Below are 27021 nucleotides of genomic sequence, written 5' to 3'. Positions count from 1 at the left end.
TTCTTAAATCTTTATTTTTTGCAGTCATCAGAGCTTAGCCACAAAGGGCAGACTCCTGTGTAAAGCTCTTTCACAAAACCTTTGAATACTATCTACATGACATGAGTGTCAAAACCACTTTATTTATTTTTTTCTCCAGCAAACAAAGTGTGGATGAAAACAGACTCACACACATGTGATCTCCCTCCCTGCTCCAAAACACTTAATATAGGTATTCCTGTTTCCTGTTTTATGGCAGACAAACATTATTTAATACCTCTTAGGCTTCTTTGTATTATCTGCTACATGGAGCCTTCGGTCTCTGGCCAAGACTTTATTCATTACAACATTATGGTTGGGATTCCCCCATCTCTCAGCTGGTAATAATAGACTAGAGCTTTACATGTACTTCCTTAGACCCAGCATATTTCTCTATCTCTTTAGATGTCAGAATAGTTCTGTTGTACTTTAAAGTCAGTTTTACAATGGTAATTATGGATGAAGAGTTCACATAGTGCTGTTCTTGATGTTAATAAGCAGATAAGTATATAATTGCTCAGTATTATGAAAAGTTCTGACTGAAGGACCAAAAGACACTGTCATTTTACTCCACCCTTTATGAGTCAGTAAAATGGATTGAATTATAGATCAGAACCAGCACTTCTCTGTGATGAAACTCATAAAAAAAAAAAACAAAACAAAACAGAAAATGTCACTACATGTTGGCAGTTTATAAAAGATTAACTAGCTTATCCATTGGTATTAACATGTCTTTAACGCTGGTAGCATTCTTTGTAAATTAAATAACTATTAATCAAAAAGCCTGTCCAGATGTGCTTATGTGGCCATGTGAACATAGGTATCTACCTATGTTACTGAGAAGATCTGTAGAGAAATACCTAAGCTCATTCCTTTTTTCAGCAGATAGCACATAGAATTTAAGACCATACACTTTCCCTCTATTATTTCATAACTCATTTAGGTAGCTGTTGTCCACCCATCATAGATTTCATGACAATGGATGTATCTTTATCCTCTTAGGAAGGATTTCAGAGAGCTTTTTACATCTACTACACATTCTTAGTCATGAAGGAAGGACACTGCATTGGACAGAAATAGGATACACTGCTCTGCATAGCTGCAAGAACATTTTGGAATGCAAAACAGTCAACAAATCTTCAAAAGACAAATTGTGTATTTGCATGCACTGGATAGTCATAGCCCTCGTTTATGACTTCTGTAGCAACAATGAAAAGTTTTAGAGGTCAAATATATCTGGATGAAGCTGGAGTGTCTGGTGTTAGTCTAAAGCACAGTGGAATCTAGATAAGCTCTTCTTCTATTTCCGCTTTCTATTTCAGATGAGGCCTAAAGAAAAGGTAAGAAAGGCTTCAAATCTGTAGGAAGAAACAAAACTTAAAAAGACTGTACAATGTGAGTCAAAGAATCTCAAGATGTGGATCCTAGATAATTACTGTCTCTGCACTGTTTATTTCCTGATGTGTCTCAGTACCCATTATCTCTAAAATCCAAAGTGACAGCTGATGTCCAGCAAAATAGTTGTGTTATCATTTTCTCTTTATTTTTGATAAAAGAAGATAAGAACTTGTTTAAATTATGTTATGTTTTTAACCTTAGATTGATTCTGACAGATTTAAAGAGAATGGTTTAAGAACTTATCTTTTTTAAGAGGTACAGACCAAAGCTCATGAAATCATTATCTTAAATCAAGGCTTTGTTTCTGCATCTCCTGGTACATCTCCTTGGACAGTCACATAATACCATGTTATGAATTGATAGGTCTAATAAAAGAGACAGGCAGGCAAGCCTTTTCTTAACTTATTCAGAGCTCTTGATTTACTGAATTCAAACTGACAGGCTTTAAACTCCCAAGAACTAAAAAACAACTGCTCCACACCCATTCAGATTGTGCCTAAAAGTCAGTTCCACAAAATAATAAAAGAAACCTACTTGTTTTGCATTGTTCAATCCACACAGAAGGAAGCTCTCACAATGTGGATTTAATCAGCTAACCTACTCTTAGAATAGCCATTATAATCTAGAGAGCTGTTCAACGCTCTCCACATTAGACAACTTCATTTGGTCAGTGCAAGACTTCCATACTCCAACAACTGTATTAATTAGCCTTCAAATTAATTTCATTGCTTAGAAACTTTGTTGACATGTAAACACCTGTATGCTGATACATAAAACTCACTCCAAAAGACAAATTAAACACCTGGAAATTCTAGTCAGCTGTCTAAATATAGGCATATAGTGTTGCTTATAATGTCTTTCATGGTATAAAAAAAATCTCAGTGGGGATGATATTGGATACTAGACAACATCCAAAGATGTTGTATCCATCTGGAGAGGTAGTAGAAATCATGGCAAGTAACCTAGGGAACCTAAGATGTTGGCTGTCTTGCATAATGAACTTGAGAACCTGAACGCAGGTTAGATGAACATGGATATCAAAAGAAAAAACATATATATATCTTAGATAAATACTGAGGGATTCATTCTATTTTCAGTGGTACTTGCATTTACTTTGACCCATTTAAACCAATGCGATCTCTACTGATCCATGTCATTGCTACTTGGACATTCATAGATATTAAATGGATCTTTATGATGTAGAGAAATTATTTTCTACTTAATTACACATCTTAATAGGCACACTGAAAAAAACAAAACAAAACAAAGCAAAAAAACAAAACCCATACCAATTTAATTTGCTAGTAACTTAAGGTCTTAAATTTGGTATCTGTGTGCTCATGAATGTTTAGCTCACTGAAACAAACTAGAACACCTAATGCCACTATCACCTGTTGACTGATACATTTCTGGTAACTAGGGAAAATATGCCCCTGGGGATGTTTGACTGGAATGTTGCTATGTAACCAAACTCCAAAAAAGTGTCTTTTAAACAGTGATGAATGAGTGAAATGCACAAATAGTATTTTCTTTTTTTTCTTTTTTTCTTTTTTTTTTTCTGTCAGAAATGTAATACCTACACAAAGCCTTTTAATTGCTTCAGTAACAGAATTGACAACCAAATAAATCTGACGAAGAATGTGAAAAACTTGATATATCTTACACTGATGGGTGGAGAGGATTTCAGGAAGGCTTTAACTAGTTATTTTCTTCATAACATTATATTTGCTCTTACAATTATGATTTCATGGAGTTTCAAATTTGGGATGACAGTAGTCTTCACATTTTTGTGCAAAAGGTTAAATATATTCTCCCAATAACCTATAGAAATATGACTAAGACTGAAATATAAATATTTAGGAGAAGCTGAGAGATTTACAACTGTAGTAGATTAACAAATGATTGTTGAGAATATCTTGTCTGTGTGAAACTAAACTTTTCTAATAAGAAAATACATCTTATTTTATATCACTTTTGGTCTGTTTTATTTTTGTACACTTTTTTCTTAATGCATTGATGCTCTTGCAACATGAAATTTATGCCGATGATAATTCTGCTTTTTATATGAATACATTGAAATTTCTTTTTTCCTATTCAATTGAAATAGTGCAGTGCTATTAGAATAACGAGACATTAGTTGTGTTAGATCAGAATAAAATTTTGCATATTTGGATTTGATGATTTTAAAATTTTAGATTTTACATATGTTGCTCTGAAAATAACGATTCCTATTTATTTCCATAGAAACTATAATGGATACAAAGATCACAATAACACAATTTGATAGAGCAAATTCTCAGTTACAAAACACTATTTTTCAACATTATTTGAACATTTTCAACAATTTCAACATTTTCAACTATTTTTCAACAGTAACCACCATTAGTTATGCATTTTCATCAGCAATGAACAAGAGCCTGCATGTTGTGCTCACAGATTTCTGCACCAGTTGAAGTTGTATGACTATTGCTGTTGCCACTGCTGAAACACACCACCCACTGCTTCACTCTGCTCATATCCACTGTTTGGTCCCCATAAACATTCATGAGGTGTCAGTGAATGTCAATGGGTGCCATTTTTTCCACATGCGGGAAGGAATTCAATGACATACCTTTGCTTCATATGCACTTTCATGTGCTTCACAGCATGAATTTCATATGCAGACCACTGCCATTTTGTCAAACTGTCCCTCTGCTGCCATCTTTTGTTGCACAGCAACAAAAAGGAATTGAATATTGGTGGGAAGGTTTTATCTGTACTGCCATACCTTCAACATCCATCTCTGAAGTTATAGGCCAACATAATAAAACAGGAGGCATTACTTTCAGAGCAACTCTCATAGACATCAATATCCCAGCATATCCCAGAATAATCTTCAGCCATTTTGATAAGTTGGATGACTCTACCAGACATATCAGTCTATATTTACTATTTTAGGTCTGAACTTCTGTTAAATGCATAGAAATTCCAGCATAATTCATGGCTAGTTTGTGTATTAAACTAGGAACATAAGTCTCCAGAGGCAACAGATTAGTAGTATGGTATTCTTAGGACACCTCAGACCAGATATTTCAAGTAGGAAAAAACTAGAAGTACAAATATAATGGTAGAGACCATGGCTAGAATCTCAGACATTTTCTTCTCTCTGGCATTTCCTACAGAGTTAGTTCAGGTGTTGACATGTTGGTTCTTGTGAGTGAATTCTATTCACAAGAACTGGGCTGTACCAAATCCTTGAATGAAAAGTTTAAATATATTATTTGGGCTTCTAATTTCCACTCTTGAGTCCAAATACCAAAAATGTGTGTAATTTCACTGCGTTAAGTCCCCTGCTGTGGTCTTTGATTCCTTCATTAGCCAAATTGAAGTCTGCTGGTCTTTCTTTAAATTGAGGAGGTAAACATAAGAAAGTAAAAGAATTATTCCAAGTTGAAGTATTGTGTTTAATAGATTAAATGGTTAAAAACTAGCAACTCATACTGTTCAGGATAGAAAATAAAAGAAGGATTCTAAAAACAAAAATAGCAAATATTAGAATAGTAATGAACGGAGTAAACCTAGACATTTTCAAATGGCTTTATTCACTGTATGAAAGGTATTCTACAGTCCAATTGCCCATTAATAAAGGAACTGTATGTGATGTTGTGTTCTGCTCCTCAAATGATCTTCATACATAGTAATGCCAATACATGACAGAGACTTTGAAGTGACATGAATCTGTTAATCTCCTATCTTATTTGAACGTATTTGCTGTGACTTATGATAATGAGACTGAATACCTCTCATTTTCTGTGTGGGTTTTGCCTAGTAAAATTCCTAATCCACTTGGAGTACCCTTATCTTCCTGAACTGAAACTGAAGAAGCGTAGAATATCTAGTAGTTCTTCTTTACAAAAGCAGATCTGTTTAAGTAAGTCAAGTAAACATACAGTGAATAATAAGTATAATACAGTGAAAAATAAGACAGTCAAACATGACAGTTGTAACCACCGTGGTTATGAAAACTAACTTACAAGTTGAAAATGCAGCTAGCAAGGATGCAAGGAGAAGTCATGATGGATCCAGGACCATGTCCGGATGTCTTTTGAAGATCTCCAAGGAGGAGACTCCACAGCCTCTCTGGGGAAAGTATCTATCACAGGCAGTTGCTTTCATTATGAATCAGGATGATTCCTAATTTAAAGGATAGTCCAACATTTTTCTGAAGTCTTTGCCATAAATATCACCACTGCAAACAGTGTCTGAATTTCAATGCCTGCACTCTGTTGGTACCTGCGTCTGAGATAATTATCCTTGGTTAAAATCAGCGAACACAAATAAACATTCCTATCATGCAGTTTATGGTTTCTTGAGGAAGATCTCTGAAAAGGATCAAATGTAGATATTTATACTGCAGATATTTAACCACAACTCACATTAATTCCACTAATAGGGATTGTGTCTGCCTAGTTCAGGAATCTAAATTTTAGGAATCTAGGGAAGCACTACCATGATCAACAAAGTCCTTTGTGCTGTTAACTGAGAAAAGTCGATGCCTAACTTAGATGCCCTAAACATAATGGGTATTAATTCTATATGGATGACTTTGAAAGCACCTTCCATTCTTCTCTGGATAAACATGTATGTGTTAACTTGGAACCTAAAATTAGAAGGAAGTTAGATATGTGAGCTAGACAAGCTGGACCATTTTTTACATTGACGTCTGCTTTTGATGGTGATACATGACACATGATCACATCAGTGATGACACAGTAGAAGAAAAGAGTGACTGAAGATAACTCATCTTGGACAAAATTAATCATATACTGATTTCTGCATGCATGTCCATATACTACAGTAAGACTTGTTCTAGACACAAGTTGGTAAATATGCAGTAGGCAGAGAAAGAAAGGAGAGAAGATGATAGATGTGATACCATGCACCAAACACTCCAAAAATATGTAGGTGAAGAGCATAGTGAAAAGTTCTAAATAATTAATTTAAAAAAATGTATTGAAATCATTTTTCATTGTGTCTATGAATAGAGTGGAATAGAATACAAAATATCAATAAAAGTTTTCTGACTCCAGAAAGCAAATACAGTCTCAGAATGGAATCTCTTGATGGATGAAACAATTATTCACATCCAGTAGGTGCTTTCTAATGGTCCTTAGTATGACAGCAGTCTGCAAAGCAGTACGATTGGACCTGCATGATAATCTGGAGTATTGGAGCCATGGCAGAGAGGTTCTGCTATTGGACTGCTTCCTCTGTGCTTCTGTATCAATGTTCATCAACTACTTTCTGCTTTCTCAGTGATATAAAGTGTGTTGATTGTCTTATGACCTGTTTAAGATCTTTGACACGGTACCTCTGTAACATTTTTCACTCCAAACTGGAAAGATATAGATTTGATAGGTTTTCAATGGATGAGAAACCAGTTGCAAGATCGTACCCAGAGAGTGATGGTGAGTAGCTCAATGTCTGGATGGAGATCAGTGATGAGTGATGTCCCTCAAGGGTCAGTACTGGGGTCAGTACTGGGGCTGGTGCTCTTTAATATCTTCATCAAGGGTACTGACAGTGTGATTGAGTGTACGCTCAGCAAGTTTGCAGATGACATCAAACTGTGTGATGGGTTGACATGCTCAAGGGACGGGATGTCATCCAGAGAGACCTAGACAGGCTTGAACAGTGAGTACAGGGAACCTCATGTGGTTCAATAAATTCAAGTGCAAGATCTTGCACCTGGGTTGTGTCAGCCTCCACTATCAGTACAAGCACAGCCCTGCTGAAAAGATTTAGGAGTATTGGTGGATGGAGAGCTGGACATGAGCTAGCAATGTGTCCTTGCAGTCCAGAAAGCCAACTGTATTCTAGGCGGAAGAAGAGTGCCCAGCAGTTTGAGGGATGTGGCCCTGCCCCTCTACTCTGTGTTGGTGTGGCCTCACCTGGAGTACTGCATCCAGATGTGGAATCTTCAGTACAGGAGAGATATAGACCTGTTGGATTGTGTCCAGAGGAGGGCCACAAAAATGACCTAAGGGATGGAACATCTTCTTGGTGAGGACAGGCTGAGGGAGCATGGGCTGTTCAGCCTGGAGAAGAAACAGCTCCAGGGAGACCTTATAGGGCCTTTCAGTATCTAAAAGGGGAATATAGGAAAAAAGGGGACAGACACTTCAGCAAAGTCTGTTTTGAAATGTGCTGAGACACTGGAACAGGTTGCCCAGACAGGTGGTAGATGCCCAGTTCCTGGTGACATTCAAGGTCAGGCTGGATTGGGTTCTGAGCAACCCAATCTAGCTACAAATGTCCCTGTTCACTGCAGAAGAGCTGGACTATATGACCTTTAATGGTCCCTTCCAACTAAAACAATTCTATGATTTTATGAATCTGTTTGCTTAAAGTGGGGTTTCTGCTTCAGTTGAGTGTGGCTGTAAAAGAGACAGTACCTAACAGGGCTATTTCTTTTGGAGGAACTTCTTGTCATGGACTCCATTAGCAATATCACACAGTACTGTAGTTCTTGACTTGCATCTTTATATCAACAGTGCATTACTTTCAGGGTGTATATTTGGAGACAAAATATAATGATAGGTACTTCAGAATTAAATTTTGTACTTCTAAATAGATTTACAGCAGTAACCTTGGGTTTCTGAAATGTCATTATTGTTATTCATCCAATTAAATGATAACAATGCAGGAGGAATTTGGGAAATTTGTGTTTTCAAAATTTACTTGATTAAGTGAATGATTTCCATCTGCTAGGAGATGCAACCAACTAATGATAGCCTAATGTTAAGCCTACAGAATTAATTCATCTTTACCTAATCTTCAGTGGAAAAAAAAAGTTATACTCAGAAGCAAAGCGTACAATTTTTTAAAATGCAAATTTGCCAGCTTTAAAACCATATGCTTAAGCAATTTTTCTTTTCAAATTTCGCTACCAGGCACTTTCAATATGCTTAATTTGTTAAAGTACACAAGTATGCTTTTTAAAAAGTAGCACTCACATGTTATTGTGCTTACTTGCACTATAAAAATAGAACTCCCAGCATTCAGATAAAGAGAGTTTTGAAAATAAGTTTTTTAATTGGTGCCATATACACCTCCAAATCTGCCTTGCACTTGGAGAAGTCTGGTTGTGGAAAGTAGAGCATTTGCTATTGTGAGAAGCTGGTTTTATGGAACTTGGCTTTTTTTCAGTGCAATTAGAGCCTAATGGCCTTAAAAAAAAAAAAAGAAAAAATTGTAGTCTCACATATTAATTATATCTCAATGGGTGTAACTCCTGTATTCTAAATTTTTTCTTTCACACTTAGTGTAAGAAAGAGGGCATTTTTTGAAATCATCCTGTTATCTTTTCTTATTGAATTTTTTTCCCCTTGTATGACCTCATAGACCTGCATAGGTGCAACGGAAAGCAGCAAATGGGCTCTTAGTTCTCTTCTTCCAAGGACATGACTTAGCAAGGCAGGTGCAAGCAGACCTGAGCTCATTTTACCTCTCCTCAGAGCTAGTTGAGCAGCAGTGTGGACATGAGGAAGTCAGGGCTGTCTGTACACACCTGTGCAGGCATGCTATGTAAATCATTAGTCACAACCATAGGATTAACTTCCCTAACACCATCCGTGTTAAAGCTGGATGTGGAAGGCGTGCAAAGTTGTAGAGGTTCTCTGTAAGTCATGGAAAGGTGGGCAGCTCCAGCAGCAATTTGTACCAGAACATGGTTCAAAGAACCTCCTCTTGGAAGTACCCATTCTTTTCATTCTCTCAGGGACTGCAGCGATTACCTTCAACCTCTAAGTGTGAGATGTTGGAATTATGTAAGAGGGATCTCATCTCCAAGGGCTAGATTGTGAGCGAGCTTCCACTGAGCGAGCACAACAGAGGGGTGCCAGCCAACGTGACTGCAGCTGCCAGGGTCAGATGTCTCAGACAGGATAAGCCAAAGGGTTAATTACTTTGTTTTCAAAGTTTTGAGAACTGGAGCCCGTAAAAACTGGAGCTTGGAAAATGTGATGTCCTGATACAATTTTAAATTGTTGGCAGGTCTAAACAGATTTATGTAGCAGTCATGGGCATTTACAATTAGAAATCACAGTCTATTTAAATCCTAATAAATATCTTCTGCTGAACTGTGTCAAAACAAAGTGCAAGATACCTTCGCTGGATTTCTTAAACAAATAATATTAAACTTACTTAAATAATGCCCTCCAGGTATTATACTGAAACACCTGTTTTCTTGAGCAACATTTACTCCCATGGGAAATAAGTTCAAAGCCAGTGTAGTAGCATACAAAATGTTTTTGCCAGATACAAATGCTGCCTACGTTCAGTATTGCAAATGGAATTATTTTTTTTCCCATTTGCAGTCATCTTTCTTTAATAACCCAAGGTAATTTATACAACATAACTATTTTCTTCTGTATGAAAGAGATTATCATTGGAAATGTCAAACTGCAACTCTGTTCTTGAAAGACTTTGTTGAGTTTATACAAAAGAAAAAGTAAGACTTACCCAGGTAAGGTTTAAATATTCATTCAGAAAGTGGCAGAAAGTTTTGTGCTTGAGCAACAGTTTTCTTCCAATCCTCAACAAGAATCTGAAGTGAAAGCCATCCACGTGAATGAAAACATCCCAGTTTTCATTATGACTAACTCCTGTTCCCATTGATTTCAGCAGAACAATATCTAATTGAATTGGAAAGATTCAATTCTTATCTCTCTGTATATTATGAATAATTGCACAAAATCAATAGTAAATATAAAGTGAATGATAATCAGGCCTTGCTAATGCTGAATTATTATTTAGAGTTAAAATTTAATTTGTAATGCACATTAGTTTTGGGAAAAAATGACAGTTAGTAGAGAAGAATAAATGGAAAAAAGTAAAGCCTATACTGTCATGGTCTTTTCTGCCTTTTACTCGATACTCTGGTTTTGTTATAGTCAAAGGCAAATATGTCACTGATTTCAGATAGGACAGGATTTTATCTGTTGTACTTCTTGTCTGAATTTTGTTTAAGAATCATAGGAGATATGACCTCTGAGAAAGTAGAGGATACATTTGATCATATTTAGAGACTTTTCCACTACTCAGATTTTTCCATTTACTTCAGTAGTTTGACTGAGACCTTCACAAACACTGAAATCCACTGAGGACTGGGCATGAACATTTCCAGGATTAATGGCAAATGAGCATTTTCAAAACTAATGTTCTAGCTAAAACAATTTCCTAGTAAATTGCTCACAAGCAGCAATTTTCCTTCAGTTCTCAACTATGCAAATCAATTTAATCATAAATTAGAGACAACTGGAAAAAGTTGTCTAATTTTCAGCCTCTCCTAGAAACACAGCCTTAAACATTTCCAGTGATGTTTCCTAATTCCTACTGGAATGAACTTTTATTCTGTTACCTATCAGTTCAGTTTGCATTCCCTGGAAATCGTCTCCAATTAGAGGATTACTCTAGAGCAATTAAACAGAAATTAAGAAATAAACACAACCAAATAAATAGAGACATGTGAGATGTGAAGTTCAGAGGAAATGCAGCTTAGACCCTCCTTCTGTTCTAGGAAGACATATACTGAAGCCTGATCTCATCTCACAAGGCACTGTGATGACATATTTCTTTCTGGAAGAGGGAGACACTGGGAAAGACCTACAATCCTCCAGGTAGCCAGCATTATCCCAGGATCAGCTGGTATGTTAGCACAGCAAGCTGCCTTATCTAACTCACAAGATAATATAAATCTGGTTATTGGATACATTTTTGCAAACCAAAAATATATACACATTAATCTTTCAAGCCTCAACTATATTCAGCTGTTCAAGCTCAACTGTATTATTACTCAACTATAGTCTTACATCTGTTCGTAGCTTAACATGATGAGTGTGTTTTTCACAAGTCCAAGGAAAGGCTGAAAATTTGATATCATCCAGATTCAAAGGAAAATGATGGAAAAAGAATATCTCATTTGTGAAAATGAGGGCTCAGCCAGCCCTACAGCAGTTTGACCTGAAGATAGCCTCCAGCAGCCACCAATGCAGCTGTCAGTAGAGTTTTCAATAGCCAGATGTTGTTACTGGAAAACACATTCCACAATTCATTGGAGCTACTTATAGTCCTGACCTTGTTTGACCATGGCAGCTGATTCTGTAGCTAAAAAAAGGTACTGCAGATTAAGTTGAATGTGAAGCTTCAGCTATAGAATTATATGGTATTTTGCTTGCAAAACTTCAGTGACTAGAACATGTATGTGCCTCTTAACTGTGCCAATACACCAATTTCTGAAAAAAATTAACTAGTTCTATGTACCTCATGAGATCAGCTTATCGTTCAAGAAATGGATGAAGGTGGTGTATTTTCTTGCCTTCTGAGCACTTGGTTGATTTACCTTCAGGTCCCTTTGAAATTTCTATTGTCCTGTTGTAGCTTTATTGTTCTGTAGGGTGAATACTGTAAGATAACTGGAAAAAAAAAAAAAAGTTTTTGTGAAAAAAATATGCTCTCTTTTTGCAAAACAAGAAGGATTTTCAAGGTCCTGGAATGTGCTTCTTCCTCAGCCACCCACTGAATGCGTGGCAAAATTAAATACATCTGACATGTACAGTACATCATGTCATGTCTTCTGATGTGATCCAATAGACTTTTAAGCATTACTCAATCCAAAGCTTATAGAAATAAAAAGGAGATAGTGATTGCTTAATGTTTACTTGCAGTTTGCGAAACAGGAGGAATAATTACACCTTCATTTCAGAGGCAATTTTTCTAATACCCATATGGAAAAAAAATTCAATTAGAAAGACTTATTTTTCCTAACATCATGTAAAGTTTTCTAAAACATGCGGTTGGGGGCTTGAATTTATAATGAGTTGTCCCTCTTCAACAGTGAGACAGTAAAGGGAGTGGAGTAGTGGTAATTCAAAACTAGACCCTGTGAAGCAGGACTGTTTAGATTCTTTTACATGGTTCTGAAGCTGTACCTGAAATGCCACTGGAGTTGCTGTTCTACCATTGTCTGCATGAGCTGCAGGGTGAACAACTTGAATGAATCTGCAGTTCGTTTTAAAACTTACAGTGTTAGTGTCAAGTTGCCTCCAATTTCAATACTAAAAAAAAAAATAAATAAAATAACTACTCAGTTTCAAGAGGATGAGAAAGAGTACTTACCATTTCCAGATTTCACCAATTGGATAGGTGTCCTCTGATATTAAAGTTTCATCATACCCACATTAGGCATGCCCTGTGGGTTCAGATAAAAGCATTGTTAAGCTTTAACCTCCTCCTTTCTTTTTCACCTTATCCATTAAGCAGAAGGCAGATGGCAGCAGTCACTCCTATCACAGCCTCACTTTACCAGGTCTCTTATTTTCTATTTTAAAAGTGCCACTTCAGCTGTGGGTTCTTCTAGTACAGAGTATACTTCTGGCTTGCTCCATTTTTTGCAATTGCAAGCAGAGAAATAACTTCTGAGATAACCTCATTTTGGTCTGCTTATGGGGCCTATCAAAAGTGATCAGATCTTCATCAATACTGCAATTCTCATGCTACTGCAGGCAGTCTTGTACACATTATAGCCTCTCCATTGCTTCTTTGTCACACTGTAAAGAATCCAGAATTTTTGACGTATGTTTCGTCAACCCTGCAGTTTTCTCCGGAATTTGCAGTTGTTTTTTTTCTACACTTTGATGTATGGGAGGATGACTCAAATATGGTATCCAGAAACTCTAACATTTCTGATCTTCTGGAATGCATGAGGTGTCTGTACTATTTTGCTTCTCTAATACACACAGTTTCTTAGACTCCACTCTGACAATTCTTAGATTTCTTATCAAATGTATCTGTATCATGTATCACTCTGTATCATGTTTGAGTTTGTTAATACTTGTACACATGAGTGTTATGTTTAAGAAGACATAGAACATGAGCTTTTTAGCTATGACTAGGAATGTATATCTTAGGACAGATAATAAGTGGAACTGTTGAGAAAAATAAGAAAAATGTGAAAGAGATAATGTTATACACTGAATTTTTTTCCTCTTTCACTGCATAAAGACTCTCAATCCAAGAACCATCTTTTTTGGCTGACTGTACCTAGTCACTATTAGTGGTAAACATTTTCTCAGTTATTCACAGAAAAGAAAAAGAAAAAAAAGAAAAAAAAGAAAAAAAAAGAAAGAAAGAAACCAACAAATCAGCTTATCATCAAACCTAAGGTAAATTTTGAACCAACTCTGGAGTTAACTCCAAGATCAACTCCAAGATCAAATTCCCTTTGAATACTGATGACAATTTTTACCCTTTTATACTTACAAATGATAAAGCATTTGAACATTTGAAACACTTCAAAATATAACATGACTGTGAAAGAAAGATTTTTGGCAATATCACAGTAAAAAACAAACAACAACCACAAAACAAAAAAGAGCATTAAAAGTTCTTTTTTTTTTTTTAAAAAAAAAACAACAACAACAAATTCCTTCTTTTTTTTTTTAATAGATACTGCTTACCTCACAGATTCTTAAGTGAAAATTAGAGGCTGGGTTTATAGAATTACCAGCTCTATCCTTGTCAGATCTTCTTCACGTATTTCAGCTGGAAAAATTAGAGAGTGGACATTATGCTTTATAGAAACCCGCAATTACAGAGGAACAAGCATGTTCAGAACCATTAGAGATTCATTTGAAGATAAATCTGTGAAAAACTGTTTATTACTGAAAGGAAAAGCAATTGTGGAATTGCAAAGCAGTGGAAGATTTTATTCTGCAAAGTTCCAATCATTGGAAAGATCATTTCGTGAACACAGCATATTGGTCTGTTTGGGGTACACAGACTTTGATGCCCTGTAGACAAAATGACTATTACACAAATAAGTCTCCATGGAACTGAGTTTTTATGGCACATCTACGCAGATGAAACAAGAAGCTCAGGGACAAAGTTCTAGCATGGGGCTCTTGATGACTCAACCCCCTTATGAGAGTAGGTTATTCCCTAGTTTTGCTCCAGCCAGCTCCTCTTAAGTGCTCTTGAGAGCCAACACTAAGCTGCAAACAGAGGATTTAAGCTATGACACACAACTAGGGTTTGGTCTAGAGACTTCTATTTATGAGTGGGGCACAGCCCCACAGATTTACACCTTGGTACCCCGTTCCTGAGATGTGCTCAGCCTCACTATTGGTAGGACCTGAAGGAACAACAAGGAGACAACACTTTGCAGGCATGTATCTGCAGATTAGTGACTGCTCCTGTAGAAGTACAATGGGACTGTAGCAGCACTGAGGAACTACACAGTTACATTGGTGGGAAGAGAAGAGAGAAAATTAGAAACAGAAAGATAATGAAGGGGAAAGTTTAAGAACACATGGACAGTACAACTGAGAGGGAAGCCATGAAGCCAAGAATGTTAAGGAAGAAGAAAAAGGTAGGTGTGAAATTCATATCTCACTTTGGAAGCAAACTGAAGTCACAACTTGCTCCTCTCTCTTTTTCTTTCAGTATCACTGACACAGACTTTTCAGGATTCTTTTTTGAATAGAGTGTCTCTAGACTATGTTAGTGGACAGAAGCAACAGAAATAATTTAGCATCTCCAGAGAACAGCTCATCCAATCTTCTAACTGCCTATTTTAGGATGAAAATAAAACAGAAATGGAAATTAAAAAAAAAAACTTGCATGTACAGAGAGAACAAAAATACACAGAGGAGAATTATTCTTTCTCTGAGTTAATGTAAATTTCTAGGACAGTAACTTAACACGATGTTACGTAGCTTTAAGTAGGACTTCATGCCTGCCCTCATCTTGGCTTTCCCTCATCTTCACAACCTTGAGTTTGCAGCCCTCCTGCACGTGTTCATTTCCTTGTTTTTAATCAAGTATTAAAATATATGGGAAATAAACTCAGGAACAACCAATTATTAGAGTGGTCTGGAAGAATTTCCAGTAGAGATGAAATTCCTTCTCTTTCTCACATGGATGACTTGATCTGTTTCTCTTCCCCTGTCAGCCTATGATGACAGCACTAGAAGCAATACCTATTCTAAAATGTATAGTATTTTTTGTTTGCTCTTGTTATTGTTTCCAATTTCCTCTTAAAAGCGAAGCTTCATTTTATTCCAGTACCAATATCAGCTTTTTTTTTTTTTTTTAATGAAAAAACTCAGCCATAGCATATCATTTGCACTGACACTACAGAATAGAGTGATACAAAAAACTTGATATCTCAAGTCAAATGATATGAAATGAAATATCTCATTAAGGGTAAAAACCATCTCCATGGGGATGTTCTCAAAATCTGTGCAAGATTTATATGTGATATTAATATACTATCAGTCTTCTGAAAGGAGATGGAGTGAGTAATTGTCTTTGACTATCAAGTAACTTTGAAAAATAAATTCCTCGTTTAAATTTTCAAATACAAATAGGGAATTTCAACTGTTTCAGGTTATTTGAGTTGCTGCCATAAAAGACCTTGGTGTCAAAAGCACTCCTTGAAAACCAGGGTCCTTTTAAGTTGTCTCTGATTGAGTGCTGAAAAACTGAGGAGGGCAGAAGTCAGGCTTGTCACAATTTTCTACAGTAACACTTTATTTAGAATTCTGAAGCATGTCAGCAGCTCCTACTAAACACTTGCACCTCTCGTCTTTTTTCTCGACAGCTTGTACAACGTGACATATATGTCAAAAAATGCAAAGACATTTACATATGTATTTAATACACGTGGAGTAAATCCGAGGGTATGTATTAGACCAAATTATGAGTCCTTTTGAGCTGGCTGAAACATTTTCCCTCTGTCAAACAGCATTGTTACTCAGGCTCCAGGTTGACACAGGAGGGAACCTCCCAGGTCTGGTGATGTGGAAATGTGACAGAATCCAAATTAAAGACTTTCTGTACTTTTGGAGGTAGAGGAAAAATTTTATCTGGATGAACCACATTACAATGGAAAGTGTTAGCTAGATAGATCCTATGGTCATTGCCTCCTGACGTAGCTGCATAGGTTGTAGGAAGAGGAGCTCAAAGACCAAGACAGACCCTACAAGAGCTCAAGGTTCTTGTCTGATCTGTGGGCATGCAGACTTCAAGTCTCTGATCTGCAGTGCCCTACAGCTTAACTTCAACAGAAGATGTCCTCGCTATGCTGCCAGCAGTCTCTGACAGTTTTGTTTATTGTTTGTTTCCTCCTGCACAAAAAATACACCAGAGGTCTGATTTTTGTTCTCCACCAGAACTAAGCCTCAGAGTGTCAAAAGCTCTTTGAAGTGCAGGCATCATCTTCTGGCCACTGTTCAGGTGCAGGACTGCCCTTGGCACTTGGCTTGTTCCCCACAACATATCCGTTGTTTTGGCGTAACTCCACCCTCTCCCTTTGCTACCATTTGCATACTCTCCAAACTGAGCCTTCCTGGCAAGATGTCTGAGAAGTGAATAAATAGAAGAATAAATAAGACTGTTCAGGGAGCTGCTGCTTCCTTTGTCTTTCCAATTTGATCCTGATTTGGCCTTAAATATTCTTTCTTTTAACTTCACTTACATTTTTTTACAAATGTTTTTCAGAAATAACAACAGTGGAAGAAAGGCATCCCATTTAAATTATAAAATGAAGTGATAAAGGTATGGCCGCATTAGGAAGAAAGAAACTAATTCAGTAATTGAAAGGTGGCAATGAAAGTGCTACCTAACAGCTGGGGAAAGAAACAAAAAACAGTTGACATAATGTAGAGAAATGGAAATTGTTGTGAAGACCATTGAGAGATTAGTTTTCAGTAATGTAAGAAAGCAATCCAGGCAATCTGGAATTCTGCAGGACTCTTTGAAGGAGGTCTTACAATGCTTTCAAAAATAAATGCATGTTGTTTTTTTGACAGTGTTAAAATATTATAACAATATGATGCTCTAATGCTTTTATGCATGTTAAGCAATTCCAAAGACAGCTGAAAGCAATGTGGAATAAGAACCTTTTCTGTACATCAGAAAGTGGCAGGATTCAGTCTGTTTATCCTACATGTTTTAACCAGACAGACCCTGGATCTTTTACTAAGTCTTTAATGCTTTGTTATGAAAGGCATCTATCAACTGAAAAACTCCAGACCTATTGCCCACCTTCCTGCAACCAGGATCTGCCATCAGTTAGGATCCAGTATTTAAAAAACAAAAAGTCCAATATTTAGAACAGAAATTCCCTAGAACTCTTGGAGAAGCTTTCCCTTTCCTATTTTAGTACGTCATTTTAAGCCACTTTTGCTGCAAATGTTGCCAGGAGCTGCTACCCACCACAAAGATAACACTGAAGTGATGAGTTGCTCAGTCAGGAGACAAGCTGGTGCTGGTTTTACAGATACGGGATATGGTTCAGAGAGGTTTTGGATTTTACCAGAGGGCATGTCAAAGTAGCAGCATAGAAATAGGCAATGAACATCCTTCCCTGAGAGACCCAACAGAGTCACAGAATCACAAAATCACAGAATGGCCAGGGTTGGAAGGGACCTCAAGGATCATGAATTTCCAACCCCCCCTGCCACATGCAGGGCCACCAACCTCCATGTTTAATGCTAAACCAGGCTGCCCAGGGCCCCATCCAACCTGGCCTTGAACACCTCCAAGGACAGGGCATCCACAACCTCTCTGGGCAGCCTGTTCCAGCACCTCACCATTCTCTGGGTAAAGAATTTCCCCCTAATGTCCAACCTAAATCTCCCCTCCCTCAAGTTAAAACCATTTCCCCTCGTCCTATACATATCAACCCTTTCAAAGAGTTGATTCCCCTCCCCTCTGTAGGCTCCCTTTAGGTACTGAAAGGCTGGAATGAGGTCACCCCGCAGCCTTCTTTTCTCCAGGCTGAACAAGCCCAGCTCCCTCAGCCTGTCCTCATAGGGGAGGTGCTCCAGTCCCCTGATCATCCTAGTGGCCCTCCTCTGGACCTTCTCCAACAGACCCAACAGCCTATCTGGGGATTGTAGAGGAAACCCAGCAGAAGCAGTTTCATCTGGCAGACATTGAGGCCTTGTGTGTGTACCACCCAGAGTGTCCACAGCTACAGACAGATTCAGCTGAGGTTGCAGGTCAAGGCTGCCATTCCAAATGTGGCCAGGCTAGGTTCGTATTTGTATGAACAAAATCTCCATGTGAGATCTCATGTCTGCAATCTGCCAGAGATGTGTGTGCTTTTTATATTATGATATGCACAAAACAACATCTCAAAATATCTACCTGGATATCTACTGAATTCTGGAGGTGAAAACCTTGTTAGCCTAGATCTCTTGGAACACCGTCATGTAGAGCAAGCTTAATAAAACAGAACCATTTGCCAAAGCCTTCAATACGACAAACTGTGTCAGTTATAGTACTGCAGCCCTGCTCCATGTGCGCTAGTTAGCTTGCCAGAAGTTGAATCTCTGATGGCAAAGAGTAGCTGCTGTTTCACCTTTCTCAGACTGGAAGAGCACCTCTCACCTTTTTCTTCTTTCCCTTCTGGGAACTATCTGTACTCTTCAAAAAATGATGAGCAACCCCGTGCACTGAAAATTCTCTTATAATGTTGAAATGCTAAACAAGAGAAGTGTTTTTTTTTTCCTCAGCAAATATAAACACATTCCACTTGAAGGTACAGTTATAAAATAACAGAGATATGATTAAAGAATTCCATGTGGATTCATTACAAGCTTTCATTTCTGGTAAACTAATAAAGCTTTCCAGCTCATTTAAAAAAAAATAATCTCCCAACATTACACAGGAAGAAAAAATTATTACTCTTTGGGTCTCTGATAGGATATTAGCAGAGAGGCAAAATATTATCTATGCCAGATACACAAGCCAATATCGCAGAAAAACTCATAAAGTATATCAAGTCCAGGCAAAAACATAACAAGCAAAAAGCAGAAAATCACTTGAACTGCAGCAAACTGACAGTAGACCCATAAATATAACTACTGTGTTTCCAGCCAAAGTGAAAACCTCAGAGACACATTTTCAGAGGTATACAATTAAGACTGGGGGAAAAAAGAGAGAGAAAGAAAATTAACAAAAAGACCAAATGCTTTTTACAGAACTCTAATGAAGAAGGAAAATAATACAAGGTACAATAATAAGCCAGATGAGGTAATAAAATATATATTTTTAAAAACGTTCAAGAGCACTGCCAAGATTCCTAGTGGTGTTATTTCTGTGTGTACAGATACTCTTCCACAAATGCATCCGAGTAACCACATGATGCAGGACAGTAAGTACAGCACACAAGTCTTGCTTCCATTCATGGCATTTGAATTGCTTTGATATTGCCTTTCGGAATGTGACTGGATGTGAAAGATTTTGCTTCCTCCTGATGATATTCCATAATGACTTAGAGGAGGAAAAAAAACAAACAAAACAGCCATACTGCAAGAATGTTAATGAACACCTCAGTGTAGGTTTTACGTACTGGTAGCCCAATACATAGATTAACAAAATCTTAAACAACAAAAAACAATAAAACAGACCAAAACAACGACGACAACAGCAAAAACACCCACAACAATGTGTTTTTCATTTTACACAATTAACTAAAGATCCCAGGACATATTTTGCAAGAGACTAGTAAGTTGGGTTTAAATATATGTCTGAGAGACTATTCTCAAATCAGATTTAAAATTTCATGTAGATATTATTTTTCTGCCCCTAGTACTGCTTACAATGCAGATCTATCCAGAAGGGACACCTTTTGATTGTGTTTTAAAGAAAACAAAATCAGAAGGTGGAACTGTAGCAGGAGATGCTAAACAAGTTGTTCCCATACATTCATTGCCAAATAAGAAGAGTATAAAGAGCTCACTGGAGAGCTGCAGCTACAGTTGTCATTGTGTCATGATCTGCTGTGCTGCCTTTTGTTTTATAGACCTCAGAGGCAAATTACGCAAGGTTCTCCAGAGAGAACACATACTCATCCAGCTGCAGATTCAACCCACCTTGCTCAGGTCCCTAAGCAGAAGCCTATCGTAGAGCAGACCTCTCATGTCCTCCCTGTACAGCCAACAGAGAGGAAGGGATTTCCAGAAGATGACACAAAGCAAGGTCTGAATCTTGCTCAGAAGGATTCTGTGTCTCACATAATATGTTCCTAGAAGAGCTCCTGGCGCACTGATGAAAAGCTGTTTTCATTCTTTTTTTCTATTGTTAAGTTTGTTTGACTTATAAAACTTCTGAAGGGCACTATGCTAGATGTTCTTAATTTATACTGGAAACAAAATACCAACTTTTATGGTTTCCTTCCTGCTTTGTCCTTGTTCCCTTCCTTCTGACTCCTTACAAGTCTTTCTTGCTTCCTACAGTGGGGCATAAAAGAAGAAGCTCCACTTTATGAGATGCTGAATAATAAAATGTGAAGAAACACATTCATTTTGTGGGGGAGCCACTAGGGATAAAGCACTTAGTGCTAGCAACACTGAAAGAGTCAGCCTTGAAAAAGGGAGTTTGCAGGCTTTGTAATCTCTGAGCACCATGTTGTCAGCCCTCTGAAGCTTTCTGCTGTCCTGCTCCTTCATGACTGATTTTTGCTTTGTTGATTTTTCCTGCAGAGATAGAGAGGCGGTACATTCTGGTATGCTCTGCCACTACTACAGATAATGCTTGTGTTGTTTTAAAATCCCATTTAATCCACGGCTTCATCTGAGTTGTAGTGTGTTTCATTTCGTTCCCTCAAGTGCCTCCTTCCTGCTCCAGAGCATGTGCTAAAGCAAAGCTCATTCGCTGTGTTACACAACTCCAAATTACTCTAGGAATTAGGGCATTTCTGATCCCCCTGCTAATACCGGCGTTACACAATTGAGGCTCCCTCCAGATCTGCTCCTTCCTAAGGCAGGATAATAGGGGCTGCTTAGAGCGACTGGCACACTGTGGGGCCTGGGCCTGCCTTCTTCAGCTGCTGGGACCTGCTGCTGAGGTTTGCTGCTAAAGGCCATCCTCTGGAGCAGCCTGCTGCACAGGGAGCAGCACTCATAACTGATGTTCTTTAACCCAGCATCGAGCACACAGACACAAAAGCTCGGAGCAGTGCTGATTAACTTCAGACCTTAGAGTCTGGCGGCTTTTCTGCTGATGAATAAGCAATGAAGGTGTTGGCAGCACACTATTCATGGGCACCTGCAAGTATTCACATAACAGAAATGGAAAAGAATAGGCTATCACTGTCTTTCAACAATATCTTATTTGTGTATTGGAAAGCAAAATTTCAGCATTTGTGTACTTCAATTTCAGAGTTATATCTTAATTTACTCTTACCTCAGGAGTTAAGAAACAAACACTCCATAAACTGCAGATTATACAACACATACTTATGGCCATCTGGAAAAGCATACTGATTGATTAAAGTTCAATCTATCTACTTTAAGACCAGCTCACAGTAACTGCAATGATTGCAATTCCAGCTATGAACTTTTTCTTCTTAAAACATTCCTCACTCTTATCAGACCAATCATTCAACAGAACTCTCACTTATTTCACTTATTTCTGTGCCAGGGATCTGATAGTCTGGAGCACAGTTATGCAGAAAGTAGAAGATGTGCTTGCTGACTCAGAATTTCTAAAGAATACAAAAGATCAGGCTCAGTGGTGTAAATAGATACACTTGCATATCCCAGAACCCTTACAGCAGCTGAGAACATGACTCTAAATAGTGAGCAAAGTTCAATTAACTACTGATATGTTTTGTCCAAGTTTATAAATATGCTGTTAATAATTTAATGATTAGACAATTACCTCTAATAATCAGGCAATTAGAGAGAAAAAAAAAAAAAACAAAAAAACAGCAAAAAGAGCATATCAACATATATAAAAGTTCCACCTGCCTATGTCAAAATACCACTAAGTGTGTTAAGTGCAGGAAGAAGATAAAATAATGCATTTTTAGAATTTAATTAAAAAAATATGAAATCCAGATTTATTTGTGGATTTTATTATTATTATTATTATTATTTTATATAGAAAATCAACAACAACAAGAAATCTGTCTTTACTGTTAAGGGAAATTTACCAACTAATTTTTTTTACATATATGCTTTGTGATGAGATGCATACACCTTGTTTAGAAAGCTTCACGTGGGTAAATGTTCCTTGCAATTTGCAGTTATCTTCATGTGTGAAATACTTTTGATGAAATCTTGTAATTTTAAATTTTCTAATGGCTCAGGGACAGTTTGAAAAGGGAAGCATGAAACACAAGCTCTTTGAATATTATTCATTGTGTATTCTCCAATTATTCCTGCAGTGCAGTTGGTTTATAATAGCAATTTTGCTATAATAAATTTTTTCTATCAACTCTCTTTTTTTATATTCATCTTGCCACTACCATATCTGAGCTCCTCCCATCTGGATTCTTTTGCTTCTGGCAGGATGCAAATGTTTCTCTGTTGCCTTCTCAGAATTTGCTTCATATAATGGCTACTCTTTTTATTCAGTCTACTAATGACCAGATCAAAGTAATTCCAAGGACCTATTCATGTTGTATAGATATTGCACAAAAGGCAACTCACTCATCCCATGGACCTGATGTGTATAGGAAAACCTGATAACAGACAGTAACTACAACTATGACTCATTAAAATTCTGATATTGAACTGAACTGCGCCATGTTCAAAAGGAAATCTAGAGCTCAGGCAGGTGAACCACCCTGAGAAGATCTCACCTTTCTTTTTGCAATGAGCTGAACTCTTTTTTCGTTACAGTTAAAAAAAAAAAATCAATCCTAATGCCTTGCAAGAACCAAGAGGCAGAGGGATTTAAGATGTGACAGTATAAGGGATAAAAAAAGAAAACAGACTTTGAACTGCTGTGTGAAAGATCCACTGTAACAGCAGGTTATAAGCGTTTGGTTTTAGTAAAGGATGGGGGAGATTTTTTAAAAATGTAAATAAGTACATGTACAATGAGTAACAAGTAAATCACAAGAGGTACAAGAAGATTTTGGTCTGTCCTTACATTACTGTCTGTTCAATTTGTTTTAATTTCTTGTCCTTGGATTTGCTTGCAAGTTTTCTTATAGATCACAATGTTGCCTAAAGACCAATGATTTAGAAATATGAAACTCTTATCAATATGTTTATATGGGTTTTTATCTGGACCAAGGATCTTTCCCTGCAAATTTTTCAATCTCTGTTGGGGTCTCACTGATTGTCTCATGTGATGGTTCAATTGCAAGGCAGTTGAGGGGAAGGCAAAACTGAAATCCAAAGGAAACTAAGCCAGAAGCATTTTGACTACAAATCATAGAATCATAGAATCATCAAGGTTGGAAAAGACCTCTAAGATCATCCAGTCCAACCATCCACCTATCACCAATATTTCCCACTAAACAATGTCTAAATGTTCCTTGAATACCTCCAGGGACAGTGACTTCACCACTTCCCTGGGCAGCACATTCTAGCACCTGACCCTGACCAGTCCCTCAAAGAGGAATTATTTCCTAACATTCAAGCTGAATCTCCACTGATGCAAATTGAAGCCCTTCCTTCTTGTCTTATTTCTGGTTATGTGGGAGGAGGGGCCGATCCCACCTCACCACAGCCTCCCTTCAGGAAGGGAGGTCTCCCCTGAGCCTCCTCTTCTCCAGACTGAACAATCCCAGCTCCCTCAGCTGCTCCCCATAAGACCTGTGCTCCAGATTCTCACCAGCTTTGTTGCCCTTCTCTGAACACGCTCCAGTGCCTCAATGTCTTTCTTATACTGAGCCGCTGCCATGGCTTTATGATTTTTTGTTACCGGTGTTCCACATCGTAACATCACATAAAACACTGGGAGTTAAAGAGTTAATGCTTCGGTTCTGTGTACTGCCAATTTTCCTTGTTCTCAGAAGAGAAGAACTACATACCCCAGAGAACTTTGTGTTCAGAGGAAAAGTTAAAACTGCTCACAAGTTGGGAGGCTGTTTTTTTGCTATCCACCTGGAAATGAATGTTTCTCACCTTCAACTTTAGAATAAGGCCTTTGGTTTCAGACACTCTTTTATTTGATTTATCAGCCTCAATTCCAATTATATTGTATTATATTGTGTTATCTTGCATTCCAATATCATATTTAGTAAATTAACTATCCTCCTCATCTAATTGCCTGTTCTGTTTTTAGATTTATCGCCTACCTCCCTACCCTTCCCCCTTTTCCCCTTTCTCCTTTCCTTGGGCATGGGTCTGTGGGACGACTGCCCCAAGAGTCACAGAACTGGGCTGAACCAGCCCATAAACTGCCCACAACCCTCCCACCTTGTTTTTCAGTGGCCTGTGGGCCTACTGTCATGGATACAGTCTAGAGATCACTCCACAGCAGGGGCCCAAAACTAAACACAGTACTCGAGGTGTGGCCTCATCAGTGCTGAGTATAGAGGAATCATTACTTCCCTGCTCCTGCTGACAACACTATTTCTGAAGAAAGCCTTGGCCATCTGGGCACACTACTGGCTCATGTTCAGCTGAGTGTCAACAAATACCCCCAGGTCTGTTTCCTCTACGTAGTCTTCAGCCATCCTGCCCCAATCCCCTAGCGTTGCCTGGGGTTACTGTGGTCAAAGTGCAGGACCCAGCACTTGGTCTTGTTGAACCTCATCCTATTGGCCTCATCCCAGCAATGCAGACTGTCCAGATCCCTCTGTAGAGCCTTCCTACCCCAGGAAGTTGGTACATCCTGCCAACTTGGTGTCACTGGCAAACTTACCAAGGGTGCACTCAATGCGTTCATCCAAGTCATCAGTAAAGATACTGAATAGGACAAGCCCCAGTATTGACCCCTGGGGAACACCACTCATGACTGGTTGCCAACTGGACATGACCCCATTTGCCACCAATGTCTGGGCTTGTCCATCCGTCCAGTTCTTTATGCAGCAAACAGCTTACCTGTCCAAGCCATGGGTTACCAGCTACTTCACGATAATACAGGAGGAGACAGTGTTGAAGGCTTTGCTGAAGACTAGGTAGACTACGTCAACAGCCTTGCCTTCATTCACAAAAAGGGTCACTCATTCATAGAAGGAGATCAGGTTGATCAAGAAGGACCTGAAAATATGCTGGCTGGCCTGACCCCCTGGTTGTCCTGCACATGCTGTGTGATCTCCTTCATGGGGACATAAAGGTTGAAACCAACAGCCATCCCTTTAAAAGGCTTTGAACCAGCAGTTCGGGGGGATGTTTAGTCCACAGCACAAGGCTTAAGCATGAAAAATTGTGAGGTCCTTACTGTGAAGCACTGACCTGATCCTGTTAGAGTGAATTACTTGCTAGCATAAATCTAGCCTCCCATATCCTCAATGCAATTTGGACAAGATTTAATGCTATTACTTTTAGTTGTGAAAACTTGTGCACCTCATCCAAGTTAGGTGGCCACTATCCTCCCTGTAATCACAAAGTCAGGGCTTTGAATTCATGGTATTTAAAGATTGAGATGTAGGATCCTATATAGTATATAGGATGATGACCTCTGGGATCTTCTTCTCCTCCTCAGTGCACTATGAAGGTAGTAGATGACATGCTTTATACTGTCTAACTAACTTTTAGACAGTTAAAATCAATGCTCTATCACTGTTTGAAATACGAGATAGAGTTTTGTGAACAAAGTGAAATAAAAAAGCTGATAGGATCTTCAATAGTGAGATGCAAATTCATGTTGGGGACATTTAAATTCAAGCTCATGCTTAAGGAAATATACTTTAAAAAGCAAAACCACCTATCCCGCCACCCATATAGCTGTCTGTATTTAAAACTCAAAGAATGTTAATTTGTTTTATGCCTTTGATTTCTGTATGAAAATAACTACCTTTATATATGCTTATCTACTAGTCGATTTCATGTTCTGACAGTGAACATGTTCTGAGCATATTTGGGTAGAAATTTATAGTTACATTGGAAAAAAAAACACAGGGACAATATCACTTCCCAAAATATGCCATAACACTTTCATGCAAAACACTTCAAAGAAATGTACATGAAAAAAAGGAAAAAAGAAAAAAGAAAATACTCCAAAGAAGTCAGCTAAGGGCTTTCCAACTGTGAGGCTCTGCAAGTTAAGATTTTTACAGTATGTTTTTATATGGCTTTGAGGACCTGGTAATTCTTCTTGCTGTCAAAATTCCAGAGTTGGGGCATGCTCCAAACAAAGATCTTCCACAAATGGCTCCCTCTTGTGTGAAGCTGCAAGTTTCTGCCTGTCCTTGGAATAGTTGCTCTTTAAGTTATGGTTTATATTTTTAACAGCAGTAAGAACATCAATCTGAAGATAATCTCAAATGTGATTTTGTAAAAATTGCACCATCAGCTCTTTGTTATCTGGGCTACTGAGGATGAAAGCACTTGGAAAATCCAGTGCCTGAGTTACTGAACCCACAGTGCTAACATCATCCCCACTCAGTCAACTTGGTTTCATCAGGATATTCAAGCACTGGCCAAAGCGCTATCTCAACTCAAAGTGGCTTCTGGAGAATCTCTCTTGTGCCTGTATATCCACGTTTTCCATCCTCCAAAGGGTCAGGAGAGGCTTTAAGCTGGCTAGAGAATAATGTGAATATACAGAAGTAGCTCAGACTAACAAGACTAATAAACCCTGTTGGTTCTGAGCTGGTTCTATATCATGCACTATATTTCATGTCTCCTTGGAGCCCAAGGATATGAACAA

At 38.0% G+C, this 27021-nt stretch overlaps 2 protein-coding genes across 2 annotated transcripts in view; one reads left to right on the top strand and one right to left on the bottom strand.

Moving 5' to 3' along the window:
* LOC128092111 (uncharacterized) overlaps positions 1–27021 on the top strand; it is a 726933-nt gene that overhangs the window by 340050 nt on the left and 359862 nt on the right. The gene's annotated exons all lie outside the window — the stretch shown is intronic.
* KLF12 (KLF transcription factor 12) overlaps positions 12600–27021 on the bottom strand; it is a 315353-nt gene continuing 300931 nt past the window's right edge. The window contains exon 8 of the mRNA XM_052705638.1: positions 12600–12646. Within this exon, the coding sequence (XP_052561598.1) occupies positions 12636–12646 (11 nt within the window). The 3' untranslated portion in view covers positions 12600–12635. The remainder of the gene's footprint in view (positions 12647–27021) is intronic.

Source organism: Tympanuchus pallidicinctus, unplaced genomic scaffold (assembly GCF_026119805.1).
Source record: "Tympanuchus pallidicinctus isolate F22 unplaced genomic scaffold, pur_lepc_1.0 scaffold6, whole genome shotgun sequence".
NCBI lineage: Eukaryota > Metazoa > Chordata > Aves > Galliformes > Phasianidae > Tympanuchus > Tympanuchus pallidicinctus.
The sequence above is the reverse complement of the archived record's forward strand: the minus strand, read 5'-3'. Positions and strand labels throughout refer to the sequence as shown.